Source organism: Schistocerca americana, chromosome 3 (genome assembly GCF_021461395.2).
Source record: "Schistocerca americana isolate TAMUIC-IGC-003095 chromosome 3, iqSchAmer2.1, whole genome shotgun sequence".
NCBI lineage: Eukaryota > Metazoa > Arthropoda > Insecta > Orthoptera > Acrididae > Schistocerca > Schistocerca americana.
The window spans coordinates 276,492,786-276,511,394 of NC_060121.1; the positions used below are offsets into that span (position 1 = coordinate 276,492,786).

At 41.9% G+C, this 18,609-nt stretch overlaps 1 protein-coding gene across 1 annotated transcript in view; it reads right to left on the reverse strand.

Moving 5' to 3' along the window:
- The window catches only part of LOC124607268 (trypsin alpha-like), a 162,027-nt gene that overhangs the window by 54,349 nt on the left and 89,069 nt on the right, over positions 1-18,609 (reverse strand). Inside the window, exon 4 of the mRNA XM_047139547.1 lies at positions 14,172-14,307. Coding sequence (XP_046995503.1) covers positions 14,172-14,307 — 136 coding nt within the window. The remainder of the gene's footprint in view (positions 1-14,171; positions 14,308-18,609) is intronic.

Genomic DNA, 18,609 nt, shown 5'->3' on the forward strand with positions numbered 1-18,609 from the left:
TGACGATCGACCCTTTCCTGACAACCTCAGTAAGGCTAACCATTTTGCTTCCCACCTGTCCGAGGTCTTCTCCATTCCTGACGATCCCCATTTTGATTACTCCCTCTTCCCCACTGTCCTTGACCGCACTGACCCCTCTGTCGCCCCGCTCGCCCCTAGCTTCCAGTACTTGGATCGGCTACTCCCCTCCGACATCAACACTCCCATCACCATGCAAGACATCACACTCGTCCTCCACTCCAAACGAAACACCGCCCCTGGTCATGATGGCGTCACCTACCGTCACCTCAAGGAATCCCCTCCATCCTTCTTGTCTGTCCTTGCTACCCTGTACAATGTCCTCCTCTCCACTGGATTTTACCCTGACCTGTGGAAGACTTCCCGTGTCCTGCTGTTCCCTAAGCCTAACAAACCCCCCTCTGCTACCTCTTCCTATCGTCCCATCTGCCTCACCTCCATGTTCAGTAAGGTCTTTGAGGCCATCCTCTCTCGCCGTATCCACCACCACCTTAACCAGCACCGCCTCCTTCCTCTTACCCAATGTGGCTTCCGGCCTTCCTTCTCTGCTGACGACCAGCTCCTTAACCTTACCCATCTTCTTTCCCTCCAACTTAACTCCCGTCGCTCTGCTATCTTTGTTTCCCTTGATCTCCAGAACGCCTATGACCGTGTCTGGCATCCCGGGCTCCTTTTCAAACTCCAGACCTATGCTCTCCCCATCAACTTCGTCCGTCTCGTTGCTTCCTTCCTCTCCCATCGTCCCTCCTATGTGACTATCCACAATTCCAACTCCCATACTTTCTACCCCTCTGCCGGCGTGCCCCAAGGTTCTGTCCTTTCCCCTCTCCTCAATCTCCTGTACACTGCTGATATGCCCAAACCTCCCCCTCCTGTTCATCTTCTCCAGTTCGCTGATGACACCGCCTTCCTAGCCCTTTATCCTACCCTTCAACGGTCCCAACGTACCCTCCAAACCCACCTTGACCAATTCACCGCTTGGTGCAACCAGTGGTTCCTCCGTGTTAATCCCTCCAAGACCCAGGTGATCATCATAGGCCGCACCACCCGCTCCTTCCGCCTCCATGATTTCTACCTCACCATTTACGGCCGTCCTATCCACCTCACTCCTACCCTCAAATACCTTGGCCTCACACTCGACCGCCACCTCACCTGGACTCTCCATCTCCTTACCATCCAAAACAAAGCTCACAACCGCCTCCGCCTCCTGAAACTCCTGTCCGGCCGGACGTGGGGTCTGCATCCTTCCACCATCCTTCACACCTACAAATCCATGATCCGCCCCATCCTTTGTTATGCCAGCATCGCTTGGATTTCCGCCCTTCCCCTGTTCTATAAAGCCCTCCAAATCCTCGAACGCCATGCACTCCGCCTCGCCTTCTGCATCCGCCTTCCGTCCCCCACGCGCATCCTCTATGACCTCATCCCCTTCCCCCACCTTCTCCTTTTCCTTGAACACATCCGCACACTATATATTGTCCGCTGCCTTGATCCCCCTCACCCCCTGGTGTCTCCCTTCCTCTCCACTCCCAACCAGTTGCCGCGCCTTTACCGTTGTGTCCCTCCCTCTCTCCATCTCCACACCCTCCATCTCCTTTCCCAATGCAACTTCCACCGTCTACCACTCCCGGATGATGAGCTTCGCCCTGACATCTACCCTTCCTACCAACTCTAACCCCCTCTTCCTGCCCCCTCCTCAGGGCTCCCTCTCCTCCCCCTCCCCCCTTCTGAGCGGATTTCCCCTCCTACTCCCCGTCCATCTCTTGTGCCTTCTTTCAGTGTCTCTGCGCTCCCTCCTGCCCTGTCTTCCCTATTCCTCTCCCGCCCCATGTGCCTCCTGCCTCTTCGTGAACCCACGGTTGCCCCTCCTCGCTTCATCCCGCCGCTTCCCCAGCTGCCCCATGCTCTCCCCTCCTTTTCCATCCTCTCCGACCTTTCCCTCGGCAGGTCCCGCGTGGTAGTTTTATTCTTCGTCGTGTGTGCTCCAAGTGGGTTTTAAGTGTGTTGTTTCGGAGTGTTTTTAATACTGTGGCCAACTTTTAACCTGTGCATGCGCATCCAGTGTCTTCTCTGTGTTTTAAGGATCGCCAACTGCGTTTTTTAACTTTCTGGTGACTTTTTTAACTGTCCCCAATGAACTTCTACATGTCAGTGTATTTTTACCTCCATTTTCTCCCCGTACACTGTTTTATGTTCCCCTTTTTTACCTCCTTATGTATGTACTATTTTATTCTTGTTTTAGTTGTCATGTCACTGGGCTGAAGAGCGGCGGATTGTGCTGCTGACAGCCCTCCCCTGCCCATATGGGGCAGGGGCATGAAATCACAATAAAGAAAAAAAAAAAAAACTCGCCAGTGGGTCAGTCTGGGTCAGTCTCTCGTCGCCAGCTTGCTAGTCTGTCTCTCGTCCGCATTTGTTATGCAGTTAGTGTCTGTCTGTCGTTCGAAGTGCTATTATGTCTGTCGTTCGGATCATCCTTTAAGGCTGGTAAAATGGGAATCTTTCCACTCCGTCAGTAAGAGAACTCTGTGTACAGTAATAGTGCATCGCCTAAATGAACTCTACCAAGTCTTTGACACATTGGCATGTAATGAGACACTTTTTAATGTTACGTCCCAACATACAAGAAATAAACACCAGATTAAACGATTGCAGCAGCAGCATTAATCTCAGAAGTCAGTTCTGCCCCACATTGTAAAAATGATTCACAAACATACACTAAGTAATCAAAAGTTTCTGGATACCACTATGTAATTTAGGATTGACCACTAGATGTCACGAGAGTCGGACCTGCCAGTATAAAAGGAGAAGCAGTAAGGGCCGAGTGAGTCAGTCAGGAGAGCTCAGTGAGTTCGATCATGGACTACTCATTGGATGTCACCTGTGTAGCGAAACCATCCTTTCTGAAGCTGCCCAAATCACTGCTGTAGCACAGAAAGTGATCCTGAGCAAATGAAAAACTTCTGAAGTCTCTCTCCGTGGCGAGAGCCGAGCCAGGCCAGGCCAGGCTCGTGCATAACGTCTACATCCTTGGTGTGACGTCACGTGTGCTGGCTTGCAGTTGAAATTGCTCGTCAATATTTTAGAAAGTTTTAGTCTTCAGTTACTTATTTTAAAGTTTATTTTTGTTAATATTTGCTGTAAAAGTAACTTACTAGTTGATTTTCATTAATCTCATTCTTCCTGTGTTATTGACTCCAGTGGTCTGTTATTCGTGAGTGTGCTTACGTCGTTCATCCAAACCTCGCGCCTCAATAGTGTGTTTACATTTTGCGGAGTGGTTCAAATGGCTCTGAGCACTATGCGACTTAACTTCTGAGGTCATCAGTCGCCTAGAACTTAGAACTAATTAAACTTAACTAACCCAAGGACATCACACACATCCATGCCCGAGGCAGGATTTGAACCTGCGACCGTAGCGGTCGCTCGGTTCCAGACTGTAGCGCCTAGAATTTTGCGGGTTGCAGTTGCAGCTGTAGCGGTTATAAAGCTAAGTTCTCGTGACCACCGCTGACGGCAATCATGTACAGTGACTACATTCCTGCCAAGCCTTCCGACAATATAGCAAAAGGAACATCCCGCTTGTCGTAGTCCTATTACACAACCTCGTTCAAACTCTCAGTGAGGTGTTGATAATGACGACCTTATCGCCATAGAGGCTACTAACATCAACTCACTACGTCCAGTCTCAGAAGTAACTAACGCTCACGTCCGTTACTGCGTGTATTTAAAGCAAACCTGATTCACACCCTCGCGAGAAGTCATTCTGGCAGGGAGAGTTGGTGACCAGCATCCAACAATCTATCATTCCAAGTGCTTAATGAGGCAAAAATCGTAGCAACAGTGGATCAGTTATGCCTTGGCTGCGGATTCATATTGGATGTTAGATTATGGCATCTATTGGTTTGTTCTGAATCATGAAATACCGATGCCAAGAAGATGCCTTACATAGCATTTTAAATCAAGAACCATAATCATGCCTGACGACTTTAATTTTCTGGTCACAGAAGATCAGCATGGCCACCAGGCCAAGTAAATTTCATTATTGTACTTATGTGCATGGACCAGTAATTTGCTGAACATTTCATTAATACGAGGGCTATCCACAAAGTACATTACGTTTTGGAATTAAAAATAAGTAAAGTATTGGAAACTTTTTTATTGTATACAGATGAAAGCCACACTTAAATACTACTTTTCTACATAGTTGTCATTTAAATTAAGGCACTTATCGTAGCGATGGACGAGCTTGGAAATTCCTTCGTCGTAAAATTCAGCCACCTGCGCCTTCAACCACGTGGTTACCTCTTTTGGGACAGAAAAGGTGTGATTTTTGTGGATTTCCTGGAAAGAGGCACTACAATAAACTCTCAAAGGTATTGCCAAACTCTGCACAACCTCAGAAGAGCAATACAAAACAAGCGCAGGGGAAAGTTGGGATCAAAGATCTTGCTGATTCACGACAACGCCCGGGCCCACACGGCAAATGCCACTCGTGAAGTTATCGAATCTTTTAAGTGGCACCGAGCGACTTCCACTTATTCCCAGTAATGAAGAAGTGGTTGGCTATGCAGCGTTCTGGTGACGACGCACAGCTTCAAGAAGAGGTAACCACGTGGTTGAAGGCGCAGGCGGCCGAATTTTACGACGAAAGAATTTCCAAGCTCGTCCATAGCTACGATAAGTGCCTTAATTTAAATGGCAACTATGTAGAAAAGTAGTATTTAAGTGTGGCTTTCATCTGTGTATAATAAAACATTTTTCGAATACTTTATTTATTTTTAATTCCTAAACGTAATGTACTTTGTGGATAGCCCTCGTAGCTGTTACATTCTTAACTTTGTGTCGCGTACACTGATTTGTCCTTAATCGTTTACCTCGATAGGTTGCTCTTCCTGGTGCCGAAATATTCAGGATGTTCCCGATTATAACGGCCCGCAGAATCATAAGTGTTCAACATAATTATTAACTTTTTTGAATTAACAATTTTCTTAACCGGTTAGTTAGTATTTTGTGTGAAAGGCTCCATGTGGTCATCAAAGTGCATAGCTAAAGTATTTTAAAATAATGAGTGTTGAAAAGGGTTTAGTTGGAGGGATGATTTTCAATTCCTATGAAACGTTTTGCACAATACTATAAGCTGCATAGTAGAACAGTGATGATAAAAAACCAAGTACAGGCCATTACAGTTCAAAAACCTCAAGTTATCTATCTGCACTGCTCTTTTACGTATTTGAATTTGCTCTTTTGTTTCCTTATGTGTGTTTATAGGTGAATTATTACTGTGTCTTATTAGTCCAAAACACAGTCAGTAGACAGAACAGCTTCCGGCTTCCTCACCTTACATTTAGCCATTAATTTAGTAAATTTTACAGTGAAAGTGTTTCTAAAGTTCAATAATTACCCTAGAGACATTTGTACAATTAAAATCATAACTGGCAAGGCCTTATTAAAAACAGAACAGATTCAGGGTCTGCATGCTTTACTTATGTTCTGTATAGTACAGACTCATATGCTTCCAGTGAAACAAATCGTTTTCATGTTAGATAAAATGACAGTTTAGTAACTATTTAAATATTACTGTCTTTCAATAGTGTAGTATTAAAGGCACCATGTGGCCAATTTATATGTGCTTCTCCATCATAAAGTAGTACTTTGTGATGAACGTTGTCCCTCAGATTTTAAAACATACAGTATACGTTAGTGTGAAACAGTTTGTTGCCAATACATTTAAGCATTTATCTATGTTGCTCATAGCTAACTACTTTGAGAATACATATTAGGGTTGCTGTTGTTTTCTTGCCCGATTTACCAAACAGCTTTCCGTTTCAAGTAGAGTTCAAAACAGTAGTTACATTACTTTATTAACAGTATATTTATTTCGAATACTTTGCCAAATTAGGCTGGCGACAGTATTTTGGTTTACTTTACAACAATAATACCGTAGGTTTTATTACCACTAGAATAACTGCTGCTCCCTTGCAATAAGCAATCTTTCAGTTATCCGATTATTTACTTTCCATTAACACACTATCGCCATCAATTTTAATTCCCATCGAAGAGTAACACTATAGGGGACTCGCTTTCATGGTGATAACCTATAGTGTTATAACGTCTTCGTCTTCGAAATTAAATGTTACAGATGTGGATGTAAGAGCCATCTTCAGAAGCAGTGTTGTCAGCTGGATTGCTACTAGTGTAGTATAAACCACAGGACCACAGAAATAAAAATATAAGTAAATAAATAAACAGGTAAAATAGCATCTGCAGAAGAGTCCGTTAAACGCAAGCGGTAATGCATCGAACGTCTGCAACCATTACCATAGGACGCAGTACTGCACATACGTGTGTAGAGACAGAATGCAGGTTGTTAGGCTCAGTACGTGGCAAGGAAAATAAATTTTTAGGAGACACGGATCCGCCCATGTCAGTCATTAGTCTATACCTCGTAGGTGGGAAGAACAGTATTGCCAACAGCATATAACTTTCTCCAGCCACAGTGAGAGTAAAAAAAATATTTAAAAATGCCTTAAAAGAACTAAATTCTTTTTAATCTGCAGCATAGAAATGATAAATAAACGCCATTCACTCTAGAAACAGACTACATAAATCACATTTTTTTGACCAGACTTACCTAAAACTGGATAAGAAAGTCGACTTCATCATTTTCATCACCGTTCTCATAGTTAGTTACGTGTTCTATTGATCAATTTCACAGTAACTGTTATGATGCAGAACTTGTTAAGTGCATAAGAAATGCACACATGAATCAACGGTGTCTTTTAAACCTTAAAATTTTATTACCTATCCTATTCTCTTAAATGGCACAAAGTGCATATATTATACCTATAGATTTATTTATTCCTATTCAAGAATTCATCCATGGTAAAGGAATTGTCAAGGAGATATGATTTCAATTTATTTTTGAAACTATTACTGCTATCTGTCAGACATTTTATTTCATCTGATAATTTACCGAAAAGTTTTACAGCAGCATGTTTTACCCCTTTCTGTGCCAAAGATAGATTAAGAAGATGACAGTGTAAATTTTTCTTTCTTCTGGAATTACAATCATGAATTTCACTGTTTTTAAACTGGTCCATGTCATTGAGAACAAATTTCATTACTGAGTACTGAGAGGCTGTTCTGAGAATTCCTAACCTTTTAAATAGATGCCTACAAAATGTGCGACTATGAGCCCCACACATTATTCTAACCACTTTCCTTTGAGCAGTGAATACATTTTGCCTAATTGTTGAGTTACCCCAAGGTATTATTCAGTATGACAGCAGAGAGTGAAAGTATGAAAAGTATGTTGGCTTGCTAATTTCTGTATCCCCAAAATTATCAATTATTCTGATTATAAAAGTTACTGACCATACAAGCTTTATGAGATCTAAAATGTGAATTTTTCAATTAAAATTCTCTTGCATATGTACACCCAAAACTTAGTATACTCTTCCCTGGTTACTGACTTCTATTGATTTGTTATATTTATTGCAGAAACTATACTTGCAGTAGAAAATAGGATATACTGTGTTTTTTCAAAGTTGAGAGCAAGCCCATTCGCAGAAAACCAGTCAACAACTTTTCCACAGACATTATTTGCATCATTTTCTATTGGAGTTTCTTTTGTTTGATTAACAATTATGCTTGTATCATCAGAAAACAGAGTCAGTTTAGCTCCTTGTTTCAGATAAGAAGGGAGGTCATTCACGTATATCAAGAACAGAAGGGGACCCATGATTGAACCCTGTGGAACACCTAATGTAATTTCAGCCCACTTAGATAAAGTGTGAAACTTCCTTAAATCATATAACCATATAAAAACATTTTGCTGCCTGTTCTGTAAAGAAGTCTTAAACGACTCGTATGCTGTTCCACTCATAATGTAGAATTGTAATTTCTGTAATGTAATGTCATTCCAATTGGTGACATTTAACTATTTAAAGACTCTATTATGTGGGCAATGAAACTATACTGGTATAATTCTGTTTCAGTGGATCAGCATTTTTGAAGTCCAAGATGTGATTTACTAAGTATCCCATTATTGCTGAGATGGCTAACCACTCTTGACTACATTGCTTTCTCTTGACGAATACTGAAAATGGAAAGAGAAGCTGGAGTCTCGATTTATATGCTTCACTTGTTCCAATTGTTTTGAGAACTGCCTCAGGATGTACATAGTTATGGCAGCACGGATCCTTTCTGCGAAGACTTACATGAATCCTTAATATGACGTTACCATTTCCGCACTAATTCCATTCCTTATTTTCATTTTCACGATATTCCATTGGCTGAATACTTTCTACCTCGCCGTTCGACCAAGGAAGTACTACCTTAGATATTGGAAATTCTGCAAGTTCTTTGAAAGGATATTCACCGCTGGCGTCATGTTAATTGAAGACCTCACACTAGAAATCGATAAAACTGTTAACGTAGTCGCATTGAACGATGACTAGTTTTTACCACTGTAATTCAAGTCTTGTAATTGCATCATTATCCAATTGAGAGCTTTCTAAAACGGGCATTAAGGGAGCCTATCGGTAGTCATTGTTCTCAAAAAAATCATCTAATGGTGCTAAAAAATATAGATTCTGTTGCGTCTCTCGATATCTGATCGTGAAAACTGACGCTGATACATATCCTAACCTCAATATTACCGAGACTTTAGACGATTTGAGCCAATGCATGTGTTTCTCAACGGTGAATATCTGCAGCTAGTAGTAGTCTCAGAAGGTAGATCTAAAACAATCTTCACGACGCCATGGGGCTATTATCAGTATCGCAGAACGCCTTTTGGATCCAAGAACACACTGACTACGTTTCAGAGACTGTTATACAAAACGCTTCATGGAGTAAAGCCTAAGTAGTGTGTGGTATACTTGGATAAACAGTATTCTCAAAAGATATGGAAGAACACATGAAACGTGTAAAAGAAGTATTCAACACACTATAAACACCGTGTCCGTCTTTTAGCTTGGATAAATGCCATTTTGCACAGACAGAAGTGAACTACCTCGGAAACGTTATTAGTGGAAAAGGTGTAAAAACTGATACCCGAACAGTATCAGCTGTCCTTGACTTCTCGTAACAAAACGACGAAGCAAATAGAATCGTTCCTAGGCCTATGTAAGTGTTATAGAAAATTTTTCAGAAATTTTGCAGAAGCCTCAGAGCCTTTGAATCGTTTACTAATAAAAGAGGAAAAATTTTAATGGCCAATAGTGTGTCCAAACAGCATTTGAGACACTGAAGAAAGCACTGTTATCGGATCCAGTACAGATATTTACTGACTTTGAGAAGCAGTTCATCTTCTCATGTGACGCCAGTAATGGTGTATTTTAAGTCAAAATATAGATATTGAAGAACAGCCAGTACCTTACACATCCAGGCAACTGCAAAAATGGGGGTTCCTATTTTTAAAAAAACGCAGTTGATATCCCTTTGACTTATGACAGCGCCATCTAGCGGGCCAACCACAGCGCCATCTGTTTTCCCCCTTCAAGCTAGACGAGTTTTGTTCTTTGTAGTTTTTTCGTTTGATGCTTATTTCGTGAGATATTTGGCCCGGTCACTATCAATGGACCACCCTGTATAGGCGTGGCATACAGTTCCAAATTACACACCAGTACCGGTCTTTCGCCATATGAGAACAGCAGAAAGATGCCGCCTCCTTCAACATGATTAAGCCTAAACTTGGAGCTAATAGTGAGCCAGCAAAGAAATTTGTAAAACGATTACGCGAAGTAAGTGAACATGAAAGCCTTAGAACGTCAGGAACGGACGGGAAACGTTTGGGAAACTGTCACAGTATAGAACTGGCCTGTGGGTACTAGCGACAACACGAGAAACACCTATAGATCACAGAAAAAAGTGCCATTGTCCACACCAAGTTACTGAAATGACGTCCCCAGTAAAGACTAAGTTACAGTTACCAAAGAAACCCTCTGCTGCTCATGTCAGCAGGGTCAGGCCATTCAAAGGAGCTGTGAATGCATTGTCACATGTTCCATCAGCTACACCAGTACCAAAAAGAGCGTCTATGAAAGTTAGGATACACACAGTGCACGTTACGCACTCGGATGATAAGTAGTTTCTGATCAGGTTTCTATGTTGTTTCAGGGGTTATTGTGTACATTCTTTGTCTTTGTTTTGTTAAATGCTACGATGAATTTATTTTTGTAGTGTATATCATGGGTTTTGGAAGTTTACTCTTTTCCATTTTTGTTGGTGAGTAGGATAGGACTTCTTTTTACTGTTGTCTTTTTCTCCCTCATCTATACACATATTTGGAAAAGGGAGGGTAATGGTAAAAGTTCTTTTCTCTTAGGAATCGTACCAGCATGGACGTCCGGAGATCACTGTCATACTCCTGATGTTGTTACACTTCGTCATGGAAGGAGTACTGAATAGAGTTCAGAAGTAGCCTCTAAATTCTGGAATATTGTTTTCCAGACACACAGATGTGATACTGATTAGCCATCGGTAGAACTGAGATTGATCTGAGATTGAAGTAAGGAATAAGGTTCATAGGTTACAAACCGTATTCGTGGGAATACACAAGGAACCAAAGAGTGACAAACTTTTAGCGGAAGGAAGGGGTGAGTACCAAGAGCGAAGGCCCTCTTACGGGAAACTGAGAACACAGGTTAAGTAAACAACTATTGCAGCACCGCAGTCAGAAGTGCGAAGAAAAATAGAGTGGTTGGACGCAGGAGCAAAGTTGCTGAAAGCTGTATTTGGTGCAGTGGACGGTGAGAGCGTACGAAACTTGAATAACACGGTGGGACAAATACTGTCAGCAGCCGCCACTAAAACCACAGGGGAATGGCATACTATGCAGCTGTCAATTCTAGAAGAGAGTGTGGTAAAAAAACCACCAAGACGGTAGGGAACTAACTAAACAAGTAGGACTGTGCACGAGAAACACTATGTAAACAATAAACAAGAACTTATAGAGAATACAGAATCAGTTAAGCGCATTAGACGGAAGAATGACTGTAGAGTGGATAGACTCGACGACGCAAAAATGGAAGTAGCAACGCTGCAAGAAGTAGTTTATCATGCAGTAAAGACTTAGTTTCGCACTGTTGCCTCCGTAACAATTCTCAGCAGGATTAATCCAGGCACAAAAGAAATTTCCCGCAGAGCTACAGTATGTGGTGGAACTGAGAAGAACTCGGCGCTGTTGTATCATGTAGCGACTGTGAGGTTAGTACCGATGGAGCAAAATTATCTGTGTAATCCGATTTTTGATGGTGGATATGAACTCTCGATACCTGTCTGTCACGGTTCACCAACGTCCAATAACAAGAGTGGAGGCTATAGGCAAGTAGATACAAGCATGAACTCAGGAAGTGATGATAATCTCGGAGCAGGGAAAGACTTACGTTCTCATGTCACTAGAAGAGTTGCGAGAACGTCGGAGAGAAAGTGTTACAATAACTCTAGCCCAGGTGGTACATACGGGCACATAGGCATGTGAAGTACAGTTGTTCTTAGAGGAAGCGGAAGCGACAGAGTGCCAAATAGAATACTTTCCCTACAACTTCATTTCCAAAACCTAGAGGGCTCTGGATTTATTCAGTTTTCTCGCAAGAAACAGTAATCACGAATTCGGTTTCAATAAAACTCCATGTCATTTCAAGCAAGTGTGTCAATTTATAGCCATCTGCTTACATTATTCCGTGGAGCATTGAATTTTCAGATGTTAACGGACTTTTGGGTCACCCTGTAGAATGACCTCCTCTAAACGAACATATATTTATCTAATCTCAATCTTAAAAGGTATGCTCCCTAGGAGCTTCGATATTTGAGTGAGAAAATTCATTAACATTCCATAAAAACACAAATACGTTCATCGCACTAAGATTTTCACTCATCTGGGGCCGTGAAGTTTCTGAGAACCCTCAGTAGATGGCATACTGATTTCAAATTGTCGGTAGCGTTATAGCAAGAATGGATACCGAGAAGAGTGCTCTGTGTGGAAGTACTCTGTGCGGTGTCCTCTGATTCCTACAGAAAGAAATAGTTTGAAGATTTCCACAGGGCAGATATGAAATTCAACTACCATTGTCTTTATTTGCGGGAAACACTACCATCAAGAAGTTGTCTTCAGCTCTACTTTTACAGTCTAAATGGAAGTGTCTGGTAGGGCTCTAGATTGTCAGTTATAAGTATATAAACCAGTGTACCATGTTACTTTTAATGGGTCCATTCACCTTATGTCAAAATTTAACCTACAAAAACTGCTGTCAAAATTTAAATCGCCAGTGGCGAATACATTTCCTGTATGACGTAAGTTCTGTTTGGAGGAACTGAGTTCTACAGCAATGTATCCACGTGTGTTCCGAGGACTGGCAGAGACGCTATAAAAAGATCATTCAAGTAGGAGAGGAGTACTTTGAAAAAGATCACGTAAACATTGAAAACGAGTAATACACATCTGTGAAATAAATCAGTCTCAATCTTTGTTGACCAGTCCTCTTACACTCGATGACGCCTCTCGCCATTAACAATGCTAAAAATGCCCTTTTGCCTTTATTGTCAAATACTGACATTCGTTACTGTAAGCAATTTTTCAACTGCTAACCAGGTCTATTCCCTACTATCTGGATGTCACGTGTCACTGCATCCACCTGAGATCACCTAAGAAATCTTTGCATACATACCGAAAGTATTAGTAATTAGTAATCAGTAATCTGGCCTATCGTACAGCTTTCGTAAGTCTCTATTTTTCTAAAGATGCTTTGAAAAGCTAGATCATATTCTAACAAGGGAACATCCCCATCGCACCCCCCTCAGATTTAGTTATAAGTTGGCACAGTGGATACGCCTTGAAAAACTGAACACAGATCAATCGAGAAAACAGGAATAAGTTGTGTGGAACTATGAAAAAATAAACAAAATATGCAAACTGAGTAGTCCATGCGCAGATAGGCAATATTAAGGACAGCGTGAAGTCAGGAGCGCCGTGGTCCCGTGGTTAGCGTGAGCAGCTGCGGAACGACAGGTCTTTAGTTCAAATCTTCCCTCGACTGAAAATTTTACTGTCTTTATTTTCGCAAAGGTATGATATGTCCGTTCGTTCATTGACGTCTCTGTTCACTGTAATAAGTTTAGTGTCTGTGTTTTGCGACCACACCGCAAAACCGTGCGATTAGTTGACGAAAGGACGTGCCTCTCCAATGGGAACCGAAACCATTTGATCGCAAGGTCATAGGTCAACCGATTCCTCCACAGGAAAACACATCTGATACATTCTATACGACACTGGTGACAGCATGTGCGTCACATGACAGGAATATGTTGTCGACCCACCTAACTAGTTCACTTGGCGAATGGGTAAAAAGATTCTTCTACCTTGCCCGATTTAGGTTTTCTTGTGGATGTGATAATCACTCCCAAAAAAGTGATGAAAACATAAGAGCTTGTCACATAAACTGAAAATAAAAAGTTATAATTTTGACCCGAGGGAAGACTTGAACCAAGGACCTCTCGCTGAGCAGTTGGTCACGCTAACCACGGGACCACGGCGCTCCTGAGCTCACACTGTCCTTGATATTGCCGATCTTCCTCATGGACTACTCTGTTTGTATATTTTGTTTATTTTTTCATAGTTCCACACAAATTCTTCCTGCTTTCTCGATCGATCTGTGTTCAGTTTTTCAAGGCCTATCCGCTGTGCCAACTTATAACTAAATCTGAAGGGAGTGCGATGGGGAGGTTTCCTTGTAAGTAAAGAAGACATGCTGCAGATCAGACAATACTTATTGTTAGTGGCTATTGACAATTTGATGTTCACAAAACTGTAAAGAACTTCAGTCCTTCTGAGAGAAGATAAATAATTATCATCTTTGCCTCAGCCAATTACCCAGTGCTTAAATAACCTTTTGAACTGATGCAGTTTAACTGGTGACAACTTTCCAAACTGAGTTCCATTGCTTCGAAAATGGAAGTCTGTGATGTTTACTTTGACATGGCTGGTCCTGGTTACACTGCAGTTTAATACATAACATGTTTGTGCAAAAAAGTTGCTGGCGAGAGAGTCGAAAGATTGGAAAAGATTGGACACAACAGCCTTCGAGATGTAGGAACGGTACACATCACTGATGTGCTAAGTGTGATCAGACTAGGCCGCATAAACTTACCCTGAGAACAGCGATATCGTTCTGGCTTGTATCGCTGTTGTATTTGGAGTGGACAAAGATTGCGGACACAGGCACTTTGGTGGCCGACTTGATGTTCACGCTGCCCACTGACACGCTCAGCAATTTGGCGGGTATCCTGCAACATTACACGTCCAGGCGACGGACCATTAGTTACACTCGTATCTGTGTATATACCTTACAAAGTTATTTTTATGCAATTTGATTGACATTTGCTCTACTCACCATCTAGTCAGCATCGTATTAACACCACAAAAATACAGAAGATGTATTCTTTAAAATCACTAGTGAAAAATTATATGGACAAGTCTCAGAACATTGCATTGATAGGAGACACAGAGCAGAATGAGGAATTCCAGCTTAAAGAAAGAAAGAAAAAAGAGACACGCCTATCACAAGAAAATTAAAATCTTTGGGGCAAAGAAGAAATTAGTGAAATCAGGAGTGACCAAACGCGAAGATCTAACATGTGAAAGCATGAAAGTATTTAACAGTGCAATCACTCAGTTATGCGGATGTGTGGACCTGGGATGGTGGAATAATCGTAAAGACAGCTACGGAAAAGCATTCTGTGACTAACATCATGGAACTTAAAAGCCTAAGCTGACCGAGACTAAAGTGGTCTTTTGTAAAGAAACATTTCATTTTGTAGCATTTTTTTCCTTGAAACCAGTATCCTGTTATGATCAATTACCTTCTTTGATTTACTTTTAACACTAGTTATACATTTTTGTTCACTTTTCTTACTTACAGTACCAATATAACTGTTATTTCACTACTACTTCACTAATGTCACAGGATTTTGATTAAGATGATTAATTCATTGCCAGACCCAATGAAGTGACGCAAGTCATGGGACACCTCTTAATATCGTGTCGGACCTCGTTCGCCTGGCTTAGTGCAGCACCGCAACGTGGCACGGACTCAACGAGACGTTGGAAGTCTGCAGCAGAAATATTGAGCCACACCACGTCTAAAGCCGCCCATAATTGCGAAAAGATGGCAGTGCAAGATTTTGTGCATGAACTGACATCCTGACTATATTCGATAAATATTATGTGGGATTCATTTTGGGCGATCTGGGTGGCCAAATCACTCAGTTGAATTGTTCAGAATGTTCCTCAAACCAATCTCGAACAACTCCCAGTGGCGTGGCCCATTATCATCCATAAAAATTCCACTTATTTTGGAACATATTATCTATGAATAGCTGCAAATGGATCAAATATTTAAATGCGTGAGAATCCCTAAGGGACCAAACTGCTGAGACCATGGTCCCTGGACTCACACACCACATAAACTAACTTACGCTAAGAACAACACACACACCCATCCCCGATAGAGGACTCGAATCTCCGACGGGAGGGGCCGCGCAATCCGTGACATGGCGCCTCTAACCGCGTGGCCACTCCGCGCGGCCGTAAGTGGTCTTCAAGTAGCCAGACACAACTACCTCCAGTCAGTGATCGGTTCATTCCATGTAAACACGGCCCAAACCATTACGGAGCAACCACCAGCTTGCACAGTGCCTTCTTGACAACCTAGGTCGATGGCTTCGTGGGGCCTGTACCACACTCGAACCCTACCTATCATGAGCTCTTATCACCTGAAATTGGGACTCATATGACAAGTTCACTATTTTTCAGTCACCTAGGGCCCAACCAGGATGGTCACGAGCCCAAGGGCGCTGTAGATGTTTTCGTGCTGTTAGCAAAGGCACTCGCGTTGGTCGTCTGATACCAGAGTTCATTAACGTCAGATTTCACCGCACTGTTCTAACGGATACGTTCGCCGCACGGCCCACATTCATTTCTGCGGTGTTGCTTGTCTGTTAGCACTTACAACTACGAAAACGCCGCTGCTCCCAGTCGTTAGCGTCGGTCTCTGCGTTGTATGTGGGGAGAGGTAATGCCTGAAATTTGGTATTCTCGGGACACGGTTGAATAATGAATTCCCTAACGATTCCCGAAATAGAATGTTTCATGTTTCTGCTTCCAACTACTATTCCGCGTTCAAGTCTGTTAATACCTGTCGTGTGGCCATAACCGTGTAAGACTCGTTTTCACATGAATCACCTGAGTACAAATTACACCTTCTCCAATACACTACCGTGTTATACCTTGTGTGCGCAATACTGCCGCCATTTGTATACGTATGTATCGCTGTCCTATGACTTCCGTCATCTCAGTGTAATCGTTTTATTCATTACTGACATAATCTCCCAGATATACAGTTTCTTTGTTGCCCTTACTTTTTCATTCATTACCGTTATTATTATTATTATTTCTTTCCTTTCTCAGACGTTATGTCTGGTTAAAAATGGAAAGTGACGCGGACCTTGATCAAGCGTGGCTTCCTTTTAACTGTACGGTATATGTTTCATTGCATTTAGGAACTTTCGGGTAATTGAACATGTATCAATAATTACAGATTTCTGTAGTTGTATATATACGATTGGATGTAGCTGCATTGCGTTGATGTACTGGTGGATATTGTGTGGTATGACTCCTGTAGTTGATAGTATAATTGGTATAATGTCAACTTTATCCTGATGCCACATGTCCTTGACTTCCTCAGCCAGTTGGATGTATTTTTCAATTTTTTCTCCTGTTATCTTCTGTATATTTGTTGTATTGGGTATGGATATTTCGATTAGTTGTGTTAATTTCTTCTTTTTATTGGTGAGTGTGATGTCAGATTTGTTATGTGGTGTTGTTTTATCTGTTATAACGGTTCTGTTCCAGTATAATTTGTATTCATCGTTCTCCAGTACATTTTGTGGTGCATACTTGTATGTGGGAACGTGTTGTTTTATTAGTTTATGTTGTATGGCAAGTTGTTGATGTATTATTTTTGCTACATTGTCATGTCTTGAGGTGTATTCTGTATTTGCTAGTATTGTGCATCCACTTGTGATGTGATCTACTGTTTCTATTTGTTGTTTGCAAAGTCTGCATTTATCTGTTGTGGTATTGGGATCTTTAATAATCTGCTTGTTGTAATATCTGGTGTTTATTGTTTGATCCTGTATTGCAATCATTAATCCTTCCGTATCACTGTATATATTGCCTTTTCTTAGCCGTGTGTTGGATGCATTATATTTATTATTATTATTATTGTTATTTTCAGTATAATCGCTCTTTTATTACCATTGTCTCATATCATCAAACACTGCTCATCTTGTCACTGTGATTTATCGATCTCTACAAAACTCATGCAACTTCACCTTCACTCCCTGTGCCAGACAAGCGTAACTGATCTTGGACTTCCCACTTCCTCTGGCCACTTTCTCCCGCTTCCTACCTGCCTTATACAGACCTGTGCGTCTCTCTTCTCCCCTGCCCACCGCATTCTGCAAGGCAGTGGGGCGTGATTGACTGGGGCAACTCCTCCTACCTGCCACAATGCAGCAGAAACTACTTGTCACAGCTCTACTCTGCAACTCGCTCACACAAATTTGCTACCCTTACCAGCCCACCCGACTGAGTTCTGCAGCATATTTCAAGATTTCAGCTATCATATTACATTCCTGTCGGAGACATGGCTGAAGCCCTGTATTCGTTCCAGTTCTATAAGTCTTGATGGTTACATTTCTCTCAGACACTATACAGGGTGGTCCATTGATGGTGACCGGGCCAAATATCTCAAGAAATAAGCATTAAAAGAAAAAACTACAAAGAACGAAACTCGTCTAACTTGAAGAGGGAAACCAGATGGAGCTATAGTTGGCCCGATAGATGGAGCTGCCATAGGTAAAACGGATATCAACTGCGTTTTTTTTAAATAGGAACCCCCATTTTTTATTACATGTTCGTGTAGTACGTAAAGTAATATGAATGTTTTAGTTGCACCACTTTTTTCGGTTTGTGATGGATGGCACTGCAATAGTCACAGAGGTATAAGTACGTGGTATCACGTAACATTCCTCCAGTGCGGACGGTATTTCCTTCGTGATTTTACCCATGTTAAAATGGAACGTTTACCAATTGCGGAAAAGGTCGATATCGTGTTGATGTATGGCTATTGAGATCAAAATGGCCAACGGGCGTGTGCTGTGTATGTTGCTCGGTATCCTGGATGACATCTTCCAAGTGTCTGGACCGTTCGCTGGATACTTACATTATTTAAGGAAACAGGAAGTGTTCAGCCACATGTGAAACGTCAACCACGACCTGCAACAAATGATGATGCCCAAGTAGGTGTTTTAGCTGCTGTCGCGGCTAATCCGCACATCAGTAGCAGACAAATTGCGCGAGAATCGGGACTCTCAAAAACATCGGTGTTGAGAATGCTATATCAACATCGATTGCACCCGTACCATATTTCTGTGCAAATTACGGGACGATGACAGAATTTTTGCACGTGCTCTATTTAGCGACGAAGCGTCATTCACCAACAGCGGTAACGTAAACCGGCATAA